Source organism: Diceros bicornis, chromosome 10 (assembly GCF_020826845.1).
Source record: "Diceros bicornis minor isolate mBicDic1 chromosome 10, mDicBic1.mat.cur, whole genome shotgun sequence".
In the NCBI taxonomy this organism is placed as follows: Eukaryota; Metazoa; Chordata; class Mammalia; order Perissodactyla; family Rhinocerotidae; genus Diceros; species Diceros bicornis.
This window is the reverse complement of record NC_080749.1, coordinates 5,354,947-5,377,825: the sequence shown is the minus strand read 5'-3', so window position 1 is coordinate 5,377,825 and position 22,879 is coordinate 5,354,947. Positions and strand designations below refer to the sequence as shown.

General features: G+C 50.4%; 1 protein-coding gene across 1 annotated transcript in view; it reads left to right on the top strand.

Moving 5' to 3' along the window:
• Positions 1-442: 442 nt before the first annotated feature.
• The window catches only part of MYO7B (myosin VIIB), a 94,103-nt gene continuing 71,666 nt past the window's right edge, over positions 443-22,879 (top strand). Inside the window, exons 1-4 of the mRNA XM_058549740.1 lie at positions 443-592; positions 19,881-19,994; positions 21,083-21,235; positions 22,684-22,868. Of these exons, the coding sequence (XP_058405723.1) occupies positions 443-592; positions 19,881-19,994; positions 21,083-21,235; positions 22,684-22,868 (602 nt within the window). The remainder of the gene's footprint in view (positions 593-19,880; positions 19,995-21,082; positions 21,236-22,683; positions 22,869-22,879) is intronic.

Below are 22,879 nucleotides of genomic sequence, written 5' to 3'. Positions count from 1 at the left end.
CTGCAGTTCCCAAGTCCTGGGAGATGGAAGGAACCTGAGTGGGTCCCGACTGTCAGGACCACGGAGGCCTCTCTTCCCCCAAGGAAGGGGCTGCAGCTGCACGGGTGTCTCCAGTGCACTCATTTTCCACCCCATTCAAAGCCCTCACCCTGACGCTCACCTCCAGGCACTGCCTGTCCCCTCCAATCTGGCCTCTCCCAGGACACACTTCAGATGCCCTTTCTCTTCAGGAGGGTCTGTATTTGCCTCATAGTTAAAATCCCCCTTCATTCGAGTCCCAGCCCAAGTCAGCCCCTCTGCTCCCACGGACCCTACCGGGAATCTACTTGCCCCGACAGCCTTTAGCTCTGTTATAAAGCTTCCTGGCATCTCCTGTGTGTGCCCCCAATTAGGATGGGGGAGTTGGAAGCAGAGCTCCTGTGTGGGCTTCCTTGGAGTCCCCATGACACCTGAGAAGATGCTGAGCTCCCTGGACGATCAGCTGATCGTCACCACGGGATTTGGCTGGTGGCCAGCAACAGGTGTGTGGACTGCAGACTCTGATGGCCTGTGGGGACTCTGCGAGGAGGCCAGGGTTAAAGATCAGACCGTTGTGAGGTTCCGCTTGCTGGGGCTGCAGGAGCCGTGTGGGAGTGGATGTGCCTGGAGCCCAGGGACAAAGTCCTGTAATAAATTACGTGGCCTTGAGTGCTCAGCCATTTCCTTGTGGGGCCCTTCCACCTCTTCCTCCTCTCCCTCACTCTCCCGCAGGCCCAGAGCCCTGGCACTGCCTCCTTTCCCTGCTCTTTCAGAGCGCCTAGGGTGGAGGGAAAGGGAGTTGGCAAGACCCCCATCCTGACAAGGTAAGGGAACGCTGGGGGGCTTCTCTGTCTGCCGGATGCACTGGGCCTGCATTCTGCCAGCTGGGAGGACAGGAGGGAGGAGTCACCTCTTGGGAGGAGGGTTGCTGGGCAGGAGGTGGGTTGGGAGGCATAGACCTGGGGAAACACTGCAAGGCTCATCTGGAAACAAGGACAGGCCTGTGAAGTAGAGAGTGGGGGATTCCCTTCAGGAGCCCGGAAATCAGAAACCCCAGCCCAGAGATTCTTCCCATCATGCTGCAGGGCCAACCTGGGGGCTGAGGAGGAGGTGGAGGAGAAGCTGTCCCGGCCCTCTGCCATGGGAAGGCAGACTCTCTGGCAGAGGGGCATGGCAGGTCCGGGGCTGCCCCGTGCCCGGCAGCCTTCTCATAGCGGGAGGGTCTGGCCGCGGAATCACGAGGCATGAAGGTTAGCCTAGGTGCCGAGCACTGGGCACCTAGCCGACGTTAGCAGTGCCATATGTGCCATCTCACTGTGTCCTCACAGCATGCTAGTGTTATTGCCTCCATCTCATGGACAAGGAGACTGGGGACCACGGAAGCTGAGATGCCCACAGGAAGAAGCAGAGCCCGGGCTTATCTGACTCACCCACACACTTTCCTGGACAGTTGTGTTAGTCGCCTCTGAAAGACCTGGGCCCCCAGGGTGAGGCACGACCCTGCCTCTCTGGCCTCACAGCCTCCTCTGGGTGAGGGTGTTGAGTCGTTGGGGGAACGGGGTGACTGAGGGGAGGGACTCCACTGTGGGCTCCCAGGGGTTGCCTCCTTTGAGCTGTCAGCATGTGGTCATCCATCCCCGCTTCACAGAGGAGGAAATTTGAGACACAGACATTGAAGGGTCTGGCAGCTGGCAGGTGTGGGGCCCCATCCTCAATCCCCTAAATTGGGTGTGTTTGCTCCCCACGACCAGGCCTGCCCCTCAGTCTCCACTCCGTAACTCTGGACTTGAATTTTGTTCTAACCCATAAAACCCCTGAACTCTGTTCAGGATTTTAGTTCAAAGAAAACCAAAACTGCATGCAGCTCCCTGGGCCTGGAAAATATCCCCCGAGGAATCTTTGTTAAGAACCACCCAGCTCAACAGCGCTTCTCGTAGGAAGCCATCCCCATGTCCCTGGACCCGTGAGCGCCCTGCTGTCTGGCCCTCGGGTACCCCCTCCCAGAGGCCCTATCCTTGTGTGTCTGTCTTGGTTCCTGCTGACTGGCAGTGGGGGGGCAGTGGGGGGTGTGTGTGTGTGTGTGTAATTCTGAGGAGAGGTGACACTGCAGGGACGAACACTTCCCAGTTACCCGGATGCATAACTTTATGATTTTCATGTCTTCTGAAGGCTCTTGCTCCCACATTCTCCCTCAGTCCACACCACAAGCCTTTCAGGGAGGAAGAGCAGGAATTGTAGTACCTTTCTCACAAAAGAGGACATTGAGATGAAAGAGGGTAAATGCTTTGCCCAAGGCCACTGGATATGAGCACCTTGAGGGCACAGGCTGGATCTCCTCAGGATTTCTCTGTCCCCTGCACCCTCCCCGGGTGTGGCAGAGAATGGGCATGGGTGAGGACAGCACCAGGTGGCTGCAAGAGGACACTTAAGTCCAGTCTGAAAGAGTGGGCCTGAGATGAGGCTGGAAAGCCAGGCACTTACCCTCACCTGCAGGGACCCATCAGGCCCCTGAACCCAGGTGCATGTGTCAGGTGGGAGAGGGGAAGGGGTAAATCCAGTTTATTTGCTCCTCGTAGGACCGGCAACAGTGCTGAATTCCCCACAACCACATTGCCCCCCTGGAGGGGGAACAGAGCCCTGCTCTGGGAGGGAGATTCTCCTAGCAGCGCTTTTTCACCAGGGCCACCTGCCACCACAGACTTCCCCAGGAGGGGCTAGGAGCCAGGCTCTGAGGGAGCAAGGCCTCTCAGCTCCACATTGTCACACACCGAAAGGTTTTTGGCAGTGGGGGTGGCCAGGCCCTGTGCCCGCTGGGGGATGATGGGATGGAGGATTATGGCTCCACATCCTCACCCTGGGCTTACCTGGGAAGAAGAGAAAGGATCCCTGGTGAGGACCCAAGAACATCGCGTCTCTGGGCCAGGAGCACCTCTCAGAGACGTATACCTCCTGGGCTGCCAGTCACATGGTATTCACGGGAATGGCACCCTGTGGCCATCACCCCGTATGCCAGGCAGTCCTGTGTGGGGTGGGACTCCCTTTCAATGGAGGGTGTGTCCTTCTGCAGGCCCTCTGGGCCCTGGGCTGCGGAGATGGGCTGAGCCGTCCCCGGCTGGGTCAGTGCACAGAGGGGCTCAGAACCTGTCCCCTTTCCCTGGAGTGCACTGCCCAATTCCACACCATGGACAGCTCCCACCTCCATGCAACCACTGCTCCCATGGGCTCCTCCCGTTCCTCCCCGCACTGGAGCCCGGTGGCTGATCTTTGCAGACGGTCATCACTGTGGGGAGAGGGGGGATTTCAGGCACCCGGACACTCCTGTGGACAGTAATATAAATAATACAAGCAATCTGTAGCTATGGAAAAGCCAAACGTGACAGAAAGGAGCAAAATGTGAAGGAAAATTCTCCTTCCGCCTCTCTCCACTCCCCACACCAATCCCTCTCTCCAGATGAAACCACTGTTAATGATTTAATATAATTATCTCTAAAAAAGATGTATCTCCATCTTTATATATATATATGTATTGCTACATTTTTAAACAAAAATGGCATAATACTATAAAATATAGCTTGTTTTTCTTACATACTCGTGTATCAACACATAGATCGAACCGTATGAAACGGCCAATATTTGACTATCTTGACTGTCGGGCCTGGTGTGGTCCAGCCAGATCCCACCTCTTGCTGGACTGTGCTGACTCCCACCGAGCGGTGGTTCTGCCCACCGATGCTAGCCGGTGCAGGCTTCGTTGTCGTTGGAGTGACGGATTCCGCGTCAGGGACCCTCGGCTCTGGGGGAGTGGAGAATAGGCAGTTCACTGGTGGCATAGGATACTTTCCAAGCTTCTTGATTTCTCACCCAGCCCCGACATCCTTTCTGTCCAGAGTGCTCACACCCCTTCCTTAGGCAAAGCTTTGTCAGCCCTCCAGGGTAGGGGCTCCTTCTGGGCTGGCATCCCATAGACCAGAGTCTCAACGTGGGTTTTGCTTCTTAGACAACAGTCTCCTCATCCATGCCCCACACAACACCTGGCCCACAGACCCCTGCCCACTCTGGCACCCTCCAGGTCCCAGCAACACTTTGATTTTCTCCCCAGCTCCACCTCCCCACTTGCCTTTCAGAATTTTCTTACCCATTCCCTCCATACTCCAGTTCAGTGATGCCCCAGAAATTCTTGTTAGTGGTGTGGCTTTAGACCTCCGGCAGCTCTAAGGAGGGCTTTGGGAACCAGCAGCTCACCCTTCTCCCTTCAGGTGATGGTCACCCCCATTCTGGTTCCTGCGGTTAGGTAGCCCCTGGGGCCAGTGCAGGACACTGACCCCTATGGGCTCAGCCACACTGGCAGGACAAGGCAGCCTCAAGGCAGGACAAGGGGGTCTGAGCTAAGAGGAAAGCATCTTACCTCCAAAGGGCAGGAACTTGCAAATGCCCCAGGGCTTCCCCTCAGGGGCAACGCCTTACCTGCCTTCCTGGGATCAGGGGCAGGGCTGCTTCCACGCCACCCCCCCACCTTGGCCACCCATCCACGCCCCCCACACACACCTATCCATCCATCCATTCACCACCCACCATTCATTCAGCAAGCATATCGTGAGCTGCTACTGGGATGAATAAAGCATAGTCCTGTTCTTAAGTTTCTCACGAGTGTGGGAGAGACACACGCAATGACACATAAAAAACAGGGATAAGTGCCAAGGTAGAAAATTGCAGCTGCTGCATGTGAGGATGTCTGTGCCTGTGTGTGTACACACGTGCACGTGTGTGTGTTCCTTCCAGACTGATTTCAGATCAAGTACAGAGACACCGAGGTGACAGAGATTATGGGGTATTTCAGGAACTGCATGAAATTCAGCGCACCCTGGTGGGAAGAGGTGAGATACAAGGCAAGCTGAAAATGTAGGCAGGTTACTATCCTGAAGGACCTTGAATGCATAAAGATATGGCACACTTTAGATATGGAAAGGCATGACATGGTCAATTTTTTGCATCTTTTAAAGATCATTTGGCTGATGGACTGGAGAATGATTTGTGGAGAGACCAGAAGAAGCAAGTCCACCTGGGAGCTTTCCATTCTCCCAAGTGAAGGGTGATAGTGGACTGAGGGGTGGGCAGAAGGGGAGAGAGCCTCAAGTTTTTCCTTTCTTTTAATGCATTTTATCTGGTTTCGGTGTTAGGGTAATGCTGGTCTCATAGAATGAGTTAGGAAGTGTTCTCTCTGCTTCTGTTTCCTAGAAGATATTGTAGAGATTGTATCATTTCTTCCTTAAATGTTTGGTAGAAGGTGAAACCATCTGGGCCTGGTGCCTTCTTTTTTGAAAGGTTGTTAACTATGGGTTCAATGTCCCTAATAGATACAGGCCTATTCAGGTTGTTTATTTTCTCTTGTGTTAGTTTTGGTAGATTGTGTCTTTCAGGGAATTGGTCCATTTCATCTAAGTTACCAAATTTATAGGGATAGAATTGTTCATAATATTTCTTTATTATCCTTTTAATGTCCGTGGGATCAGATCAATTATCTCTGAGATGTCCCTCTTTCATTTCTGTTGATGCAAATAATCCATAACCAATCTATAAATCAAAACTGAGGTGAGTTTATTATGAGCCAGATCTGAGGACATATAGCCCGGGAGAGTCCTTTCCCAAAGGAATGGAGCACTTCAGAGAAGTGGGGTATACAGAATGGTCATATACCATCAAAGAGCACGCATCACATATGATTGGAATGTCCCTTTTACAATAGTCACAAGATTGCTTTGCCGGCACAGCAATTTGGTGAGCACAACAGGTCTGTGATCTCAAGGTGAGCGCAGCAGGTCAGCAATCAATCCTTAGTTTAGGGAGAGATGCTTATCCTTGAGGAAACGCTGATGTGGGGGAAGTTACATCCTTATCTTTAAGGGCATTGTTCTTGTCTTTGGGACATAGTAGATAGTTAAAGCAGATATATAATGCACGCTCAATGGCCACATCAGGGCCTTTTGGAAAAACAAATTCAGGCTGAATTAATTTTACACCAAATGGCTTCCTCACATACTCCAATATATCCTGTTGCTTGTTGTTTATTTATTATTTCTGGTATTAGAAATCTGTATCTTCTCTCTTTTTTTCTTGGTTAGCCTGGCCTATGGGCCTTGGTTGATCTGGAGTTCAGGTTAGAGATGCGGGTTGGAGACACTGATTTTGGACTCAGAAGTGCTTTGATCCCAGAAGTGGCCCTGGGAGAGAGCGGGAATACACAAGGGAAGTGTGCAGGCTGAAAGAAAATAGAACGTGGCCACCAGATCAGCGAGAATTCTTTGGTTTCAATGACACAATCCAAATGGCTTAGCTCAAATAATCAAAGTGCAAAAAGGCAGAGACAGGATTTCTGTCTTTTGTCTCCTTCCCTCTGGACCTGCCAACTTCATTCTCTCAAACCAGCTATTTTCAGGACAGTAGGACCATAGTCCCTGGCAGTTCTGGAATCACATTTCAAAACTCTGTGACTGGAGAGAAAAACCAACCCCCAGCTCCAATTCAGAACATCCCAGACATAGCCTGTGATTGGGCCTTGCTTGAGTCACACGCCTGCTCTGGGGTACCATGATTCATGGTCCCTGTCAGAAACACAGTTTGTACAAAGCGAGGAGGATGTGCCCAAAAGGAAACAGGAGAAGGCGTGTCAGGCAGACAAAAACAATCAGCACCTCCTTTAGACCCCGAGAGGTTAAGGTGAGGGAAAGGGCCCTGCGAGGAGATTGAGGGTGCCCGCAGAGACAAAGGAAAGACAAGGAAGAGCTGTCCTACAGAAGCCAAGGGGATGCAGTTGGGAAAGGGGGTGTGGCTGACAGAGTCCTGGCATTGACGTGGGCACCGTTGGCCCTGGAGGGGGTCAGTGCAGTGTTTGTGGGTGTGTGGGTGTGACCCAGGGCGGGAGGGAGTGAAAGGTAGGAGGGTGGAGGCAGCATGACGGGGCACCTCCTTCAAGCAGCTCAGCTGTGGAACAAAAGCAAGAGGAGGGCAGTAGCTGGAGGGGGTCAGGAGGCCAAGAAAATTCATTTTAGGATAGACAGGACCTGAGTTTACCTCTATGCAGAGAGGAAAGGCCAGAAGAGCAAGGATGGATGAAGATGTGAGAGGGAGGAGTAATCATTTTAGTTATCTATCGCTGCGTAACAAATTACCCCAAAATTTTGCAGCTTAAAATGACAAATATTTATTATGTCACACAATTTCTGAGGGTCAGAAATCCAAGTGTGGCTTAGCTGGGTGGTTCTAGGCCAGGCACCTCATGCAGTTTCTATTTGTTTTCCAGGGCTACCATAGCAAAATGCCACAGACTAGGCTGCTTAAACAATAGAAATCTATGTTCTCACAGTTGTGGAGCTGGGAGTCTGAGACTAAGGCACTGCAAGCATTGTTTTTTTCTGAGGCCTCTCTCCGGCTTGCAGACAGCCACTGTCTTGCTCTTTGTCCTGATATGGTCATCCCGCTACGCACACACACCCCTGGTATCTCTTCCTCTTCTTACAAGGATATTGGCTGTGTCGGACTAGGGCCCACCCTAACAGCCTTGATTTAACTTTATCACCTCTTTAAAGGCCTTATCTTCAAATACAGTCCCATTCTGAGGTACTGGGGGTTAGGACTTCAACATAGGAATGTGGGGGGACGCAATTTGGCCCCTAGTAAGGTTGCAGTCAGGATGTTGGCTGAAGCTGTGATCATCGGAAGCCTTGACCAGAGCTGGAAGACCTGCTTCCGAGGTCACTGGCTGTTGACTGGAGCCCTCAGTTCCTCACCACAAGACCCTCCTTAGGTCTTCTTGAGTGTCCTCACAACCTGGCAGCAAGGTTCCAGGCCCAGCGATCTTGGAGAGTGCAAGGAGGAAACCACAACGTGTTTTATGAACACTCCATCACTTCCTCCTTATTGTGTTTGTTAGAAGTGCATCACTAAGTCCACACTCGAGGCAAGGAGAATGAGTCTTATCTTTTGAAGGGAGGAGTGTAAAAGAACTTGTGGACATATTTTAACCACCACGGTAATTGATAAAGCAAAAGCCCTGGTGGAGGAGACAAGAGAGGACAAGGCTGGAAGGGTTGGTGTGGGGCCGTTGGGGGTCTCTTCTCTGGGCAGTCCCTTAGGTGCTCTCAGGGGCAAGGGAAGGCGAGGGGTGGGCAGAGCTGGAAGCTGAGGATGACTTCTCTCTGTTCTCAGTGGTGCAGATCAAGATACTCTGCAGAGTGAGCAGTGGGAGGGAGCTTTGAAATATGGGGTTGTTTTTTGCAGAAAGAGCTGAGCAGGGCCCACAGAAGGGTCTCTGGGCATTTCTCAAGTCCTGGGGGAGGTGCAGGCCGAGAAGACGCCCTGGCCCCTGTCTTCGAGGTGTGCCCCATCCCTGGCTTGCTCAGCTCAGGACTGGACTTTGCAAGGTGAGAGCAGGAGACAACAGTATTCACAAGGCGGACCAGAGGGGCCCACGTGGTGTGCTGCTTATTGTACTTTACATTCCGTTTACGAGTATTTATAAAACCACTTTGTTCCAAAAAAGATTTAAGGCAGTTTCCAGGCTGGTTGGATAGAATGAAGCTATAATGCATATTGATAGATTGGGGAGAAACGGAGGGGCTGAGGGGTCATGACTAAACGAGGGAACAGTTGCTCACAGAGGGAGGTCAGGATGCCAGGCTGGGGTGTGGCTGGGGAGTGGCAGTCTGAAGTGCAGCAGTTCTGGGAAGTGGGAAGACCAGGGCCAGTCTCCACGGAGTGGAGGTCACTGGAGTCTGGGGGTCAGAGGAGTGGGAGTCCAGGACGTGTGGCAGGTCATTCCCTGGGGGATGGCAGGACTGGCAGGTGGCCACCTGTGAGACACATCTTGGTGTCTGGAGAGAGATGACATGAGGTATATGGAGGCCAGATGCCATGGGTGAGGGGACAAAGGGTGAAAGAGCCAGAGACTATGGGTGGGCTGCGAATTTCTACCTGGGGTGGAGAAGCAAGGAGCCAGAGCAACAGCGGGGAGCCAGAGGCAGGGCAATGCCCCTCTGCGTCTTTCCCACCTGCCACATCCCTGGGTTATGTGAGGCGGGAGATGGCCCAGCCTTCCCTTGAAAGAGCTGCCTGGGAGCCAGGACTCAGTTAAGGGATTCTTTGTACTTTCATATAGACTCTTAAACTGTCCCAAAGCAGAGGAAGTAGGGCAAAGAACATGGATTTTGGAGTTGGACAAAAGAATCCCCTTCTTCACTTACCGGTTGAATAGCTGTGACAGAGTCCCAGCGTTTTCAGGCTCTGCAGTCCCACCTGTAGAAGGGGGACAGCAGCATTTCCTCTCAGAGCAGTGCTGCTACACGGGAAGTCCCCCCGCGAGGGCAGCTGCTAATTGTTGGCATGTCGAGGTTCCCAGCAAAGCAGACTCTAAAGCCTTGCCTGGCTGGTCACCTGGCTGCAGGTGTCCGGGCGGTGGGCAGTCACCGCGGCCTGCTTCCCCATGAAAGAGGAGCAGGAATCTGGCCAGGCCCTGTCAGCAGCCTCTCGTCTGGGCATGACAATCCCTTAGGGACCTCAAGAGTGTTTCCTGGAGAAGGGCCGGGGGCACAAACAAGCATTTCGTGAGTACTCCCTGTATGTCTCTGATCTCACAGAGGCCGAGCACTTCCATTTCAGGAAGGGGCATCCTAAGTCACGCGCAGGAGCTGCTGCAGCTCGTGCAGCTGGTGGGTGGCAGAGCCACACTTTCCCACTGTGCTTGCCTCCTCTCCAGGCCCCTGTGGACACACGTTCCTGCAGGGTCAGTGCAGGGTGGGGAGGCCCAGGGTTCTGAGCATCAGTGGGGAGACTGGGTTGCAGCGTCCCTAAGGACACTCTTCCTAGATTCTCAGACTCTGTCCACCCCTAAACATCCCAGCACAGGCTCCTTCATCCTGTCCGTCTCCAGGAGAGCATGAACAGGACCAGGAGAGGAGGTACCATGCTCTTCTGGGGTTAGGGAGAAAAATGTAACCTCAGACCTTAAAAAGGAATCTACGGTCTAATTACTGCCTTCTACATTATAGGCGCCAAACAAATGCTGGGAGGTTTAGATTGCCATTAAATGTACAAATGCCCATGCACTAAGTAAAAATTGGAATAAGAAAGTTCTTTGTCCAACAGAACAGAGGGGCAAAAACTCTTTGTCATGTTCACCTGCTGCCAACACCCCTACTCTTCTGTTGTCCCCCCATCCAGTCTGCACAACCCAAACACACTTGCCCCGAACGTCGTTTGCACTTTACTCTCTGCCTTTGCTAAAGTTGCAGCATCTTCAGAAAATGCTCTTCTTTCTTTCCACTGTGAATCCTCACTCACCTGTCAAAGCCATCATCAAAGCACATCCTCTCCAAGAGCTTCGTTCACTGTTTCATTGCACAAATATCTCCCGGGGCCCTTGTTGGGCCGGGTCTGTGCTAGACGCAGGGAGCACAGTGATGAACAAAACAGCCCCGCTACCGCCTCATGCTGCCCAGTGTAACGAAGGGCGAGGCACCGGTGCTCAGCGTCAGGATAGCAGAGGCCGGCCTCCTCCGCTGGATCAGGACCCTGATCTCCCTCCTCCACCTGCTGGCAGCTAATCAGGCCTGCCGAGTGCTCCCAAAGCACCTGTCCCCAGGTGCCGGGGACAGGTTGAAAGGAGGCAGAGCCAGGTTGGATTCCCAGCTGTGCTGCCAATGACCTGGGTCACCCGTCCTTTGTCAAGCACTTGTATGAAATGGGGGAACCCCTGAGTTTCGGGGTGCTGGGAGGTTTAGATAAAGTACGTCATGTGTCTGTAGCTACCTGGCTGCTCATCTCAGCACTCCCCATGATGTGTGAGGATGGCTGGTTTTCCCGGATGTCTGACCAGATAAAGTCTGCGCTTCTGGATGGCAGGGACTGCGTCTTCCGTATGTTCGGAACCACCCCTACTCTCTATGTCAATCCCAGCACTGAGTGCAAAATAGACATCAATGAAGAGGAGACAGGATGAAAGAAACAGAGAAAGCGTCTTCTTACACTTGGATGGGACTCTTGATTCACTTTGTCCATATAAATGGAATAATCAAGAGTTGTTTCCTCAGCCAGGCCCCATGCAAGGCACAGGGGACGTGCTGATGAACACACATAGCCCCTGCTCTCCAGGGGCTCCAAGTCAGGGCCACGAGGACTGACACTCCGCTTTCTCTCTGCACACAGGCGGTGAGGAGCTGCTGCCTCAGGATGGCGGTCTTTAGGCTGGTAAGAATTACGTCTATTCCATCCAGGGGTTATCTGTGGGAGTTACCAAAGGCTGTCTCAAACCACTCCCAAGGAAAAAACAGGAGAGGCAGTGAGACCCTACAAGGAAAACACCAGGGACGAGGGGTTGAGGAATAAGACAGATTACGTTATCTAAAGAGAACGAGGTAGGCCAACCTCCGGGCGTTGGCAGGGTGGCCACACGTGTAGGGTTATTCCTCACTTATATTTAGGGCTTAAAATGTCTTGACAAAGGGATTTCTCATTTGTTGTCACATTCTGGTAGTTGCAGGGAGCTTGCCCAGAGAGGGCACAATCAAACACTGGGCCCACCTCAGCTTGGGGCTCTGCACCATCTTCCCTCAGCTCAACAAACATCTGTTAAGTGCCTGCTATGTCCCAGTGGCCAGGAGATGGCTCCATGGGAAGGGAGGAGATGAGCTTTGCATTGACTGTTAGGTCAACAAAAACTGAGTCACTGCCCTGCCCTGGGGTAGGGGTGAGGGGATAGGCCTCCAGGCAACCTGAGTGGTACGTGCATGACAGAGAAGCTCCAAAGCTGAGGGCAGAGAGCCCCCATACCAGCCTGGGTGTCCTTCCCTGCCCTCTAGAATTCCAATCAAAACCCAGCAAAGTCAGATAGTGCTGCAAAGTCCTCCTTGCTAAGAAAATGCTCCAAATATTCTCTTCTTGAATGCAAAGCCATAGAGTGGCCCTCATCTCCTTCTGGCTGCTGGATCCTCACTGCTAAGGGGGCAGCATCCCCAAGTGAGTGTCTCAGGGCTTCTGCCACTGAACCCTTGGAGTATCTGACTCACAGAATGGGCGGCTATGGTTGTTTTTTTCAATTACAGAAGAGATAAGGCTCGAGAGAGAACGCACGTGGTCTAAAAATTCAGGTTGCAAGGGCCTTTGGTAACTAAATCACAAACATTATAACTTGGCACCACTTTGGAGCGTGAAGAGGTTTCAAGGCAAAGCCAGGCTTATTTCACAAAGGAATACATGCATGGGCTGCATTAGCTCCAAGTGTCCCACTGGGAATGTGACTGACTTGAAGCAGAGTTTAGAAAGATACCTCTTGGGGGCATATTACTCTCAATTGCAATTGTGAGCCTGCTCTGTCTTCTAAGATTGTGAGTTCCATGAGAGGAGGGTGATCATTTTATTCATCAATGAACCCTTCAGAGGGCCCAAGTGGTGCTGAATAAAGGGCAGAACCATCTGAGCTTATTGCTAACGTATCATTTTTCTGTGCCTACTCTGTGCTGGGCACTCTGCAGGCTCTTAACCCATATTACATGCCACCTTCATAACAGCCCGATGAAGTTGCCCCTTTCAACAGATGAGGAGACTAAAGCTCAGAGAGGTTAAGTGACTTGCCCAAGGTCATATAGCTCATGGAATATGGAGTAGGGATTAGAACCCAGGTCTGTCTGACTTCATATCTTTATTTATTTATTTATTTATTTTATTTATTTATTTTGTGAGGAAGATCAGCCCTGAGCTAACATCCATACTAATCCTCCTCTTTTTGCTGAAGAAGACAGGCTCTGAGCTGACATCTATTTCCAATCCTCCTCTTTTTTTTTTTTCTTTCCCCAAAGCCCCAGTAGATAGTTGTATGTCATAGTTGCACATCCTTCTAGTTGCTGTATGTGGGACACGGCCTCAGCATGGCCGGAGAAGCGGCACGTCGGTGCGTGCCTGGGGATCTGAACCCGGGCCGCCAGTAGCAGAGCGTGCGCACTTAACCGCTAAGCCATGGGGCCGGCCCCTGTCTGACTTCAAAGGGGCTTTCGGTTAGTCTGCTCGGGCTGCTACAACAAAACACCACAGACTGGGCAACTTAAACAACAGAAATTTATTTCTCACAGTTCTGGAGGCTGGAAGTCCAAGATCAAGGTGCTGTCAGGATTGGTGTCTGGTGAGGAATCTCTTCCTGGCTTACAGATGGCCGTCTTCTCACTGTCCTCACACAGCCTTCCTTCTGAGCACACACAAAGAGAGAGAGCCCTCTGGTATCTCTTCCTCTTCTTGTAAAGACACCAATCCTACCAGGTTAAGGCCTCACTTCTTTGACCTCATTTAACCTTAATTACCTCCTTAAAGGCTGTATCTCCAAATACAGTTACACTGGGGTTTAGGGCTTCAACATAAATTTGGTGGGGGGCACAATTCAGTTCATAATAGGCTTTAATTTTTACTCTGACCTCCACTAAGAAAATTCAACCATGTTAAATAACTACATCATGGAAAGAGTCTTAATTTTTTTTTTTTTTTGGTGAGGAAGATTGGCCCTGAGCTAACATCTGTGCCAATCTTCCTCTTTTTGCTTGAGGTAGATTGGCCATGACCTAACATCGGTGCCAATCTTCTTCTGTTTTATATGTGGGACGCCACCACAGCACGGCTTAAAAAGCCATGTACAGGTCTGCACCTGGCATCCAAACCCCAGAACCCCAGGGCCCACCGAAGTGGAGCATGTGAAACTAACCACTGTGCTACCAGGCCAACCCCTCTTAATTTTTTTTAAAGCAACTAGCAGGGGATCCCCCTAGGCTGGTGAACTCTTCTGGTATAATTCAAATAGGATTTGAGTTGGAGAAATTTGATTTTCACACTTCAGAAGGATGCCCCAGGCTGGGAGTGAGGTGAGTGAATTTCTTCAGCAGCAGCTGAGTGTGCCTTTCCCAAAGCACAAGGCTGGCTCACTGCTCAGGGAAGCTCTACCATTTGCTTGCTGTGAGGTCTTTGCTTTCTCTGGACCTCGGTTTTCCCATCTGTCAGATGAACGTGGGGATGTCTGAGACTCCTCAGGACATCAGAGGCAGTGCTCTTTCTGACCTGGATGATCCTTATTGTAAGCAGGGGAGGCACAGCTACAGCTGAGGTGCAAAGATCACCTGTGAACCAGCCACCTGATGCCCTGGTCAGCTGACCCCAACTCCTCCAATCATCCTCCAACCTCTTTCAAGACTTCCTGTCCTCTCATGACCACCTCTTGGAGCCAGACCATCCTTGGTTCAAACCCCAACACTACCACTTACATCTTTGGGGTAAAATAGAAATAATGATGCTATTGTTGTGAGCGTTACACGAGGTCATTGAAAGCCACATATAATCCCAAACTTTGACAACACCTTAGGACTGCTAGACGTTCTGAATGTGTACGTAGGAGAGCATGGTCTAGGCAAAGGAAACAGCACAGGTGAAGGCCCAAGGGCGCCAGATCATGGTGCATTTGGGAAAGTCCTGGGAGCAGTGGACAGTGCCAGGGCTGAACTGCTCTGTCCACAGAGTCGGTAGTCACGAGCACCAGCGGTGCTCAATGCCAGGAACTTGTCTGCTCCATGCTGAGATGTGCTGTAAGTCTAAAGCATGTGCCAGATCCAAGGACTCAGTACAATAAAAGAACGTAAAATATCTCATTAATAATTTTTGTATTATCTGTTAAAATGACAATATTTTTAATATACTGGATTAAATAATAACATTCATAAAATTAATTTCACCCATTTCTCTTTACGTTTTTTTTGTGTGTGTGTGAGGAAGATCGGCCCTGAGCTAACATCTGCCAATCCTCCTCTTTTTGCTGAGGAAGACTGGCCCTGGGCTAACAACCGTGCCCATCTTCCTCCACTTTATATGGGACGCCGCCACAGCACGGCTTGCCAAGCGGTGCGTCGGCGCGCACCCAGGATCTTACTGGCGAACCCCGGGCCCCTGCAGAGGAGCACATGCACTTAACCACTTGTGCCACCGGGCCAGCCCCTCTCTTTGTTTTAAATGTGGCCACTAGAACATTTTAAATTACATGTGTGGTTCGCATTATACCTCTATTGGACAGCACTGGCCTAGGCCATGCTGAGAATCTACAAATTGAACGTTGAATACAGCGTCCTTTTGTAGCAGCTGAGGGGATGGGATGAGTGAACTGGGCCTGGATCACTTGCCCTACCCCTGAGGTAAGGGGGATGGGGTGCTCCTCAAGAACCACATGGGCTGAGAACTGGGGAGAGGTGAGGCCCCAAACAAAAACTGAAGACTGTTCCAGGAGGTGAATAGATTCTGCACTGCCAATGCATTTTTTCAATCATTAGATTTTCCCTGATTCGGCTTTGGGGATCCCATGACGGGCACACGCACACAGTAGCTGACTTCGAGATGAACCTGCAAATAGACCTTTCTCTCGCCAGGTGCACCAGCCCCACCACCTCCCACCCAAGGGGTGAGTGAGGAAACCAAGAGCCCGGTGCTGCCACACGTTCTGAGCCATCCCAAGGCCCTGGCCAGAGCATGGCTTCTGGTCACTATAATGAAATCCCATTTTCCTTCCAAATGAGAACTGCGAATGTTTACATACCCGTGTGCAGAGGGACTGAGAACACTTCAATGGGAAGACTGGGTGGAAATATTTTGAAATTCAAAGTGCCTCGCTGTTAGATTGGCGTAGTCCCCAATTCATGAAGCCATAAACATTGGTTGAACTTGGTAGCAAATCTATCATTCCTTATCCTCCGTCAATCTGTGCCTTATCAGCTGAAGAGGTGGTCCAATGACCAGGCACTGGTGTGTGGGGGCACTCCTCGTATAAACAGGGCTTTCAGCACCCGTGGTAACCATGCCATCTATTCCTGCAGAAGGGACGGGCTTCTGTGGGCCTACTGATGAACATGCACTGGGGCTTAGACAACAGGCCTACTGCTGAAGATGCCTCCATGACCCTTCTGCAGGCACAGCCATCACTAGGCCCATTTCTTCTATTTTGGGGAGAGAAAGACTCGGTGGGTGGGTGCACGGTATGGGGCACAGTGCCTGCTTCAGTGAGTGGGCCAAAAGAGCCTGCCTGTCTCGGGAGATGTTAGAGTGAAGGCACTGAGGATCAGGTCTCTTGGAAGTGGATTGTTTATGGCTTTGGGTGTTTGGGTTTCCTTGCAGTAATTTTTGTCTCAGGCTGGGGCAAGAGCTCTTCTGCAGCACGAGCAGCAGCCAGTTGTCAGGTATTTCTTATCCCAAAGAACAATGAAGGCTGCATAGATCTCTCTGCTTTCTGTAACTCATCCTCGATTTCTTGAATCTCAATGTAGACTTTACTTTCTTTGCAGCTGATAGCTTCTGCTTTTCATCTTCTCATTCACCCTTTTCCTAATTCAGCTGCTTCTGCACAGTCATCTTTTTCTGCTGATAGAGTTCATGAAGAAGCACTATTTTCTGCTGCTTGGCTTCTTATTTATTTCCCAGTAGATATTTGGTCAAATGTATTGAACAAAAGTCAGGTTCCAACTCTTTTGTTTATTCTTCCAGCTCGTGTCTGGTTGATACCTCCTCACTCAGTCTGGATTGGCAATGGTCTCTTTCTTTCACCTCTGGTTAATATCAATTCTGCCATAAGATGCCCATCATCTGTCTTTGACTATTAATGTTCTCACTTTGGTGATTGGCCAGCTGTTTCAGCTGCACACTGCAATTATTCACACCTGAGTTTCATCCTTGTTGGAAGAAAGCTTCTCCTAGGTCTCTGAGTTTTCTGGTGTGATTTAATTAGTCCAAGGAGCACAGTACGTTGCTCATGCTGGTCTTCTGTATATTATAGCAACTGTTCCTTGTTGTTCTTTTTAATTTAGCTTTTATTTTTATAAAGTTGTATAGGCACCAAGTTTAAAGAATCAGTCCCCCACTTCCTCTTCTCCAGAGGTGACCACTGTCAACCCTTCTAGTTGATTCTCTGATATTCCCCCCATGTCTCTAAAGAGCATGCTTTTAGTGCTACTTGAGTTTTTGGTTTCAGCCGTCATCTATTGTTGTAAATAATAAGTAAATGCTACTCTCAGTTGAGCTATGTAGGGTATTCTAAGCACTGGTGCTTTCCTTTGCTAGGCTTTGTAATTGAACTTTTCCACGTCTGCTTAGTTTTCTATGTATTTATCATGACTTTTACACCCAACTTCCTCTCAGATATGTCAATGTCCTTTCAAAATGTTCTGACTCATCGGGAGTTCCATCCATTGCATCCTCAGGAAGAACTCTCTCCCAGAGTTGCTGACCTGGCCTATCTAGACTGGTGCCTTCTACCGCTGAGGCACATCTCTCGTCTTGGGCTCTCCTTTGCAGCCACCCTGAAAATTCCTTTCACCTCTCCTCTGCACTGAATCCCTTTTCCTGGACCCAAGGTCTATCTTTCTCTTGGTTTACTCCCTTGTTTTGATCTAGCATATCCTGTAGTAGCTTCCTGAGAAACGGTACATCGGAGGTAAACGTTTTTAGCAACTTATATGTCTAAAAATATTATTTGCATTTGAACGTCAGCTGCACCTAGCATTCCAAACTGGATATAATTTCCCCTGAGAATTGTGAAGACAGGTACTCCACATTGTTTTCTGGCTTCCAGAATTGCTATTGAGAAATCTGATACCATTCTAATGCTTGAGCCTTCATATAAAACTTATTGTTTCTCTCTAAGAGCTTTCATGATCTTCTCTTTGTCCCGAGTATTTTGAAACTCTGTGACCATGTGTGTTGGTGTGGATCTGTTTTCGTTCTTTGCACAGTTAACTGACGTTGTCCCCTAGATGTTTTTTTCAGAAGGCTTCTGGGAACAATGTTGCATCTTCAAAACTGTTTGTTACCTTTATACAGGAATGACAATTCAGCTGGGTAAAAAATTATTGGATTTTTCTTTTTTTGTTGTACTAAAAAACACATAACATTAAATTTACCATCTTAACCATTTTTAAGTGTACAATTTAGTAGTAAGTATATTCATATTGTTGTGCAACAGATCTGAGAACTTTTTCATCTTGCAAACCTGAAAGTCCATAGCCATTAAACACTATTTTCTCTCCCTCCTCCAGCCCTTGGCACCACCTTTCTACTTTCTGTTTCTGTGATTTTGACTACTTTAGACATTTCATATGAGTGGAATCATATACTATATCATACAGTTGTTCTTTGTGACTGGCTTATCTCGCTTAGCATGATGTCCTTGAGGTCCATCCACACTGTAGCACGTGGCAGAATTTCCTTCTTTTTAAAGGCTGTATAATATTCCATTGTACATGTATACTACATTTTATTTATCTGTTCCTCTGTCAGTGGACATTCGGGTTGCTTGGCTACTGTGAATAATGCTGCAGTGAACATGAGAGTGCAAATATCTCTTCGAGATCCTGCTTTGAATTTTTTTGGATAAATACCCAGAAGTGGGATTGCTGGATCATATGATAGTTCTGTTTTTAATGTTTTGAGGAACCTCCACACTGTTTTCCACAGCAGCTGCCCTATTTTACATTCCTACCAACAGTGCACAAGGGTTCCAGTTTCCCTACATCCTTGCCAACAGTTGTTTTCTGTTCTTCCGATAGTGGCCATCCTAATGGACAGATTGCTCTTTTCTTGAAATCTTTTTAGCAGTTGTTCAGACCTCATATAGGATTTGAATTTGTCCTGAATTTTCTCCTTATAAGTGACCTCATCTTTTTGTCTGCCTACCCCCCAAAAATCATTTATTTATCTTTGAAGTCCAATAACCTTCACTAGTATGTGTCCTGGAGTTGATTTTTCTTTGTCATTATTTCCTGGTACCTGGTGTGTTTCAATCCACAGATTCAAGGCTTCTTTAACTTCTGGAAAGTTGTCTTGATTATATCTTTCAATAATCTTTCTGAGTGTTTTTATTTTCTAGTGTTCTTCTTTGGGCACTCCAATTATTTGTTTTTTTGCCCATCTTCCAGATCTATCTTTTTCTTCCTGATCCAAATTTTCTTCATCTCTGTTTCACTGGCTTGCTTTTCTCCTTCTGTCTTCTATGATCTTCACCACACAGGTAGCAGTACTTATTCCCCTGTTGTTGTTTCCAATTTTGCTTTCATGTCTGGCCTGCATTTATTACTTTTCCTCTGTTTCTTTCTTGAGCTCTGCCAATTCTCATCTTATCCTTCTCAGTTGTCTCACCATCTAATTTCTGAGCTCCGTTGCCTCTGATCTGCACTGCTGTAAGCTTTTGGAAATCATGGTGAATTACTTGGTCACAAATTTCCACTGCTCTGTGGCAGGATTGTTTACTTGTTTCTTTTTCCCTGGCAAATGTTATTCACTTGCTCCTTTCCTCCTTTTGGATTTCAGTATCTTTGTAGACCTGAGCTGGTTCCTTTTGGATTACTCCTCTTTGAATGGAGTGAGCTTTCTCGGATCAGAAGGAGGTTCCTGTGGGTTGATGCTGTGTTGCAGGCAGCAGGAACCTAGTATGTGGGATTTTAGTCTTCACTTTTCACCAGCCTATGGATTGGGATTCACAGGCAAAGACTCTCTTTTTGCACCTCACCAAGAGACTGTTTCTTGCAAATATGGCTTGCCTGTTTCTTGGAACCAAGCTAGGCCAGGGAAGCTTCCACTGCCACCTCCCATTACCATCCTGGCAAGAGCAAGAGAAGGCAGGGGGAGGAGGGAGGAAAGAACAATAAGGAGGGGGACGAGGAGGGGCAGAAGGAGGATGGGGAGAGCATGTGCCCCAGCCACCTTGGGAACTCTTGATTGGAAGGGACAGCCCCCAGGAGAGGTAGGTCTTGAGCAGGAAGGGGAGGGTGGAATAGGGATCCAACCACCATCTTCTCTCTGCCCTCCAGGGTGACCATGTGTGGCTGAACCCCCCCTGTGCCAACAAGACTGGCGTGGCCATCGGGGGCATCATCAAAGAAACAAAGCCCAGCAAGATCTTGGTTGAAGATGACGAGGGCAAGGTTAGTGTGGCTGGGCTGTCCCAGGAGACTGGGCTCTCTCAGCGCCTCCACCCCACCCCTCCAGGGTCTGGAGCCCCTCAACTTCTCTGGTGCTGCTCCCCAAACCAGGGGTTCCAGAGCCCAAGGAGGGGACCTACATGGCAGGACAGGCCACAGTGGGATCCTGTCATGGTGAACACTGTGTGTCTGTCTTAGGGACTATTTCTATAGTGAAAAAGCAAGGAGTTGGCAGGTGGAAAACCAGGACAGCTGGGGGAGTAGAAAGGAGAGAAATGGGGAAGAGGCTGTGGCAGAGAGGAGGGGAGGACAGAAAGCTGGTTTGCAAAGTAAAGGAAGGTGAGCTGGGAGGAAAAGAAGGCAGGAGGGAAAGGTGTGTGAGAAACGTGCATGGAAGGGAGGGGACAAGGCTCTGCCCATGCTAAGCAAAACAGCCCAGGTGAGAGAAAGGTGGGAAGCTCAGGGTGGCCTGCAAGGGGCCAGCTCAGCCACCAGGGGATGGGAGGGGCGGGGTCGGCCAATGGTGGTGCGGGGGGGAAGGGCATGTGAGTGAGGGGCCCAGCTGGTCACTCAGCTCCTCCTCAGCAGAACCTCTTTGCTGGGCTAGATGCTGCAGAGTAGGGCATGTAGAGACTTGGCCTCCAAGGAGAGGATTCTAGACTATGGCGTGAGCTCCATATTATGGAAGGCAGTAAAATATTAACAGTAATATCTTCTATTTGCATAATGCTGTTATGCAGTTTAAAAAACACTTTTAATTACACCCTTTTATCCCAATAATCTGTGAGGTCTCAGCTGCAAACTGCCCCTGACCCCAATCACAGTCAAATCTACCTTCTGGCTACAAACTCTTCTGACCCTGGTCTGAAATTCACCCTTAGCGCCCAGCTACACACTGACCTAGATGCGTATGCTGCCGGCCACAGACTGACCTGATCCTGCCACAGGTTTCCCTTGACCTTGACCACAGACTGACCTTGGCCAGAGACTGGCCACCAGCTCAGCCAATCTGTTGAGAACTTGGAGGGGAGGTGCAGCGGGTCGGTGCATGGGAGGCCGCCCCTCAGGGGAGTCTCTGCCCTTCATTCCAGGAACACTGGATCCAAGCAGAGGGCCTTGGCACCCTCAGCCCCATGCACCCCAACTCGGCCCAGGGTGTGGAGGACATGATCCGCCTGGGGGACCTGAACGAGGCAGGCATTGTGCACAACCTCCTGATCCGCTACCAGCAGCACAAGATCTACGTGAGTCCTCCATGTCCATGTGGGGCCCCCGACAGGCGGCTTGGTCCGCAGGCACTGACCTCCTGGCTAGGGAAGAAAACCATGCCCCAGGGGGTTTGGAGTCAGGCGTACCTGGTTCAGTCCCTGCTCCCCAGGCCCTCACTGTGTGAGGTAGGCAAGGTACTTAAACTTTCTCAATCGCTGCTCCCCAGTCCTAAAGAAGCAGGGCGCAGAGGGCATGGAAAGCTGATGGGTAGCACGCCAGTGCAGTGCTGGCACACAGTAGGTGCTCAATTAGTGCTGCCTCTTCCTTTTGTCTGTGGCTAAGTGGAAGGCCTGCTCTGATGGCTGAGTTGACCTGAGGCTGTGGGGGTGGGCATAGTCCTCTGCCCAGCCCCTTCCCAGACATGTGGCAGAGAGGGTCATCAGGCAGAAGACCCCTGCCCTCCTGTGAAGTGGTCCTGTGATGGTCAGGGGGGCCATGTAGTCAGATGTGAGTCCTTCTCCCACAGCCTGGCAGTGGAGGGGAGCGTCACCCCAGCCCTCAGGCTCCCATCCCTGTTGCAGCACAGATTTTCCAGCCCAGTCCCAAGTGGGTGTGGCCTGAGGAAGTCTCGGCATGCCTGGGCGGCTCACAGAGGAGGTGGCTCATTTGGATCTGACTGGCCCTTCTTCTGGGATGCTCAGAGAAGTGGGAGAGTGAGCAGGGGACCCTGAATAGAGGGGAGGGCTAGGAGAAGAGAAGGAGGAGACCCTGTGCGGCAGAGGGGGGACAGGGCACTGTCCCTGACGCACAACCACTCTGGTTGAACGTGCGTCAGAGCTCCTGGGACTGATAACAGCAATAAGCTACATTGAGCTGCAGCTTGTCCTTTCCAAAGCGTTTGTGCTTGCATTCTTTTATCTGGTTGTCATAGTCCTTGGAGCCAGAGAGATTCTCTTCTCCATTCCTAAAATGAAAACTAATGATAATCATGTGACTTGTTGAGGTGTTGAGGTGGCTGTCCCTGTCCCACCCCCAGATGGGCAGGCGGGCTTAGTGGGGGCTCCTGACGAGCAAGTGGTCCAGAATAGGGGTCCCAGGGGGAAGCAGTGAGGGCTACAGTTGTTGACCAGCCGTGTAGAGGCCCCCACGGGAGGCAAGTATAGACTTATTTCAGACATTCAGCCCATTTTTCTTGAGCCTCTTCTACATACCAGACAGAATGCTAAACATTTACCTACGACCACCTCATTTACTGTTCTTGTGAAAGTACCCCCTCTCAGAACTGTCATTCGTGGTGAACGCCCCCATCTTTCCAGGGGAAGGACCTGAGCGGCTGGGTATCTTGGCTCCCTGGCCCAGAATCTGACCCCACTTCCCTACCAGAGTCCCAGTAGCCTGCAGGGGGTTGCAGCTAAGGCCAAGGCAGGGCCGGGCAGCTCTGGCCCTGGGGCAGAGGGCATTGACCACCTGCTCCCTTCCCCAGACGTACACAGGCTCCATCCTGGTGGCCGTGAACCCGTTCCAGGTGCTGCCCCTCTACACCCTGGAGCAGGTACAGCTGTACTACAACCGCCACGTGGGCGAGCTGCCGCCGCACGTCTTCGCCATCGCCAACAACTGCTACTTCAACATGAAGAGGAACAAGAGGGACCAGTGCTGCATCATCAGGTGGGCCCGAC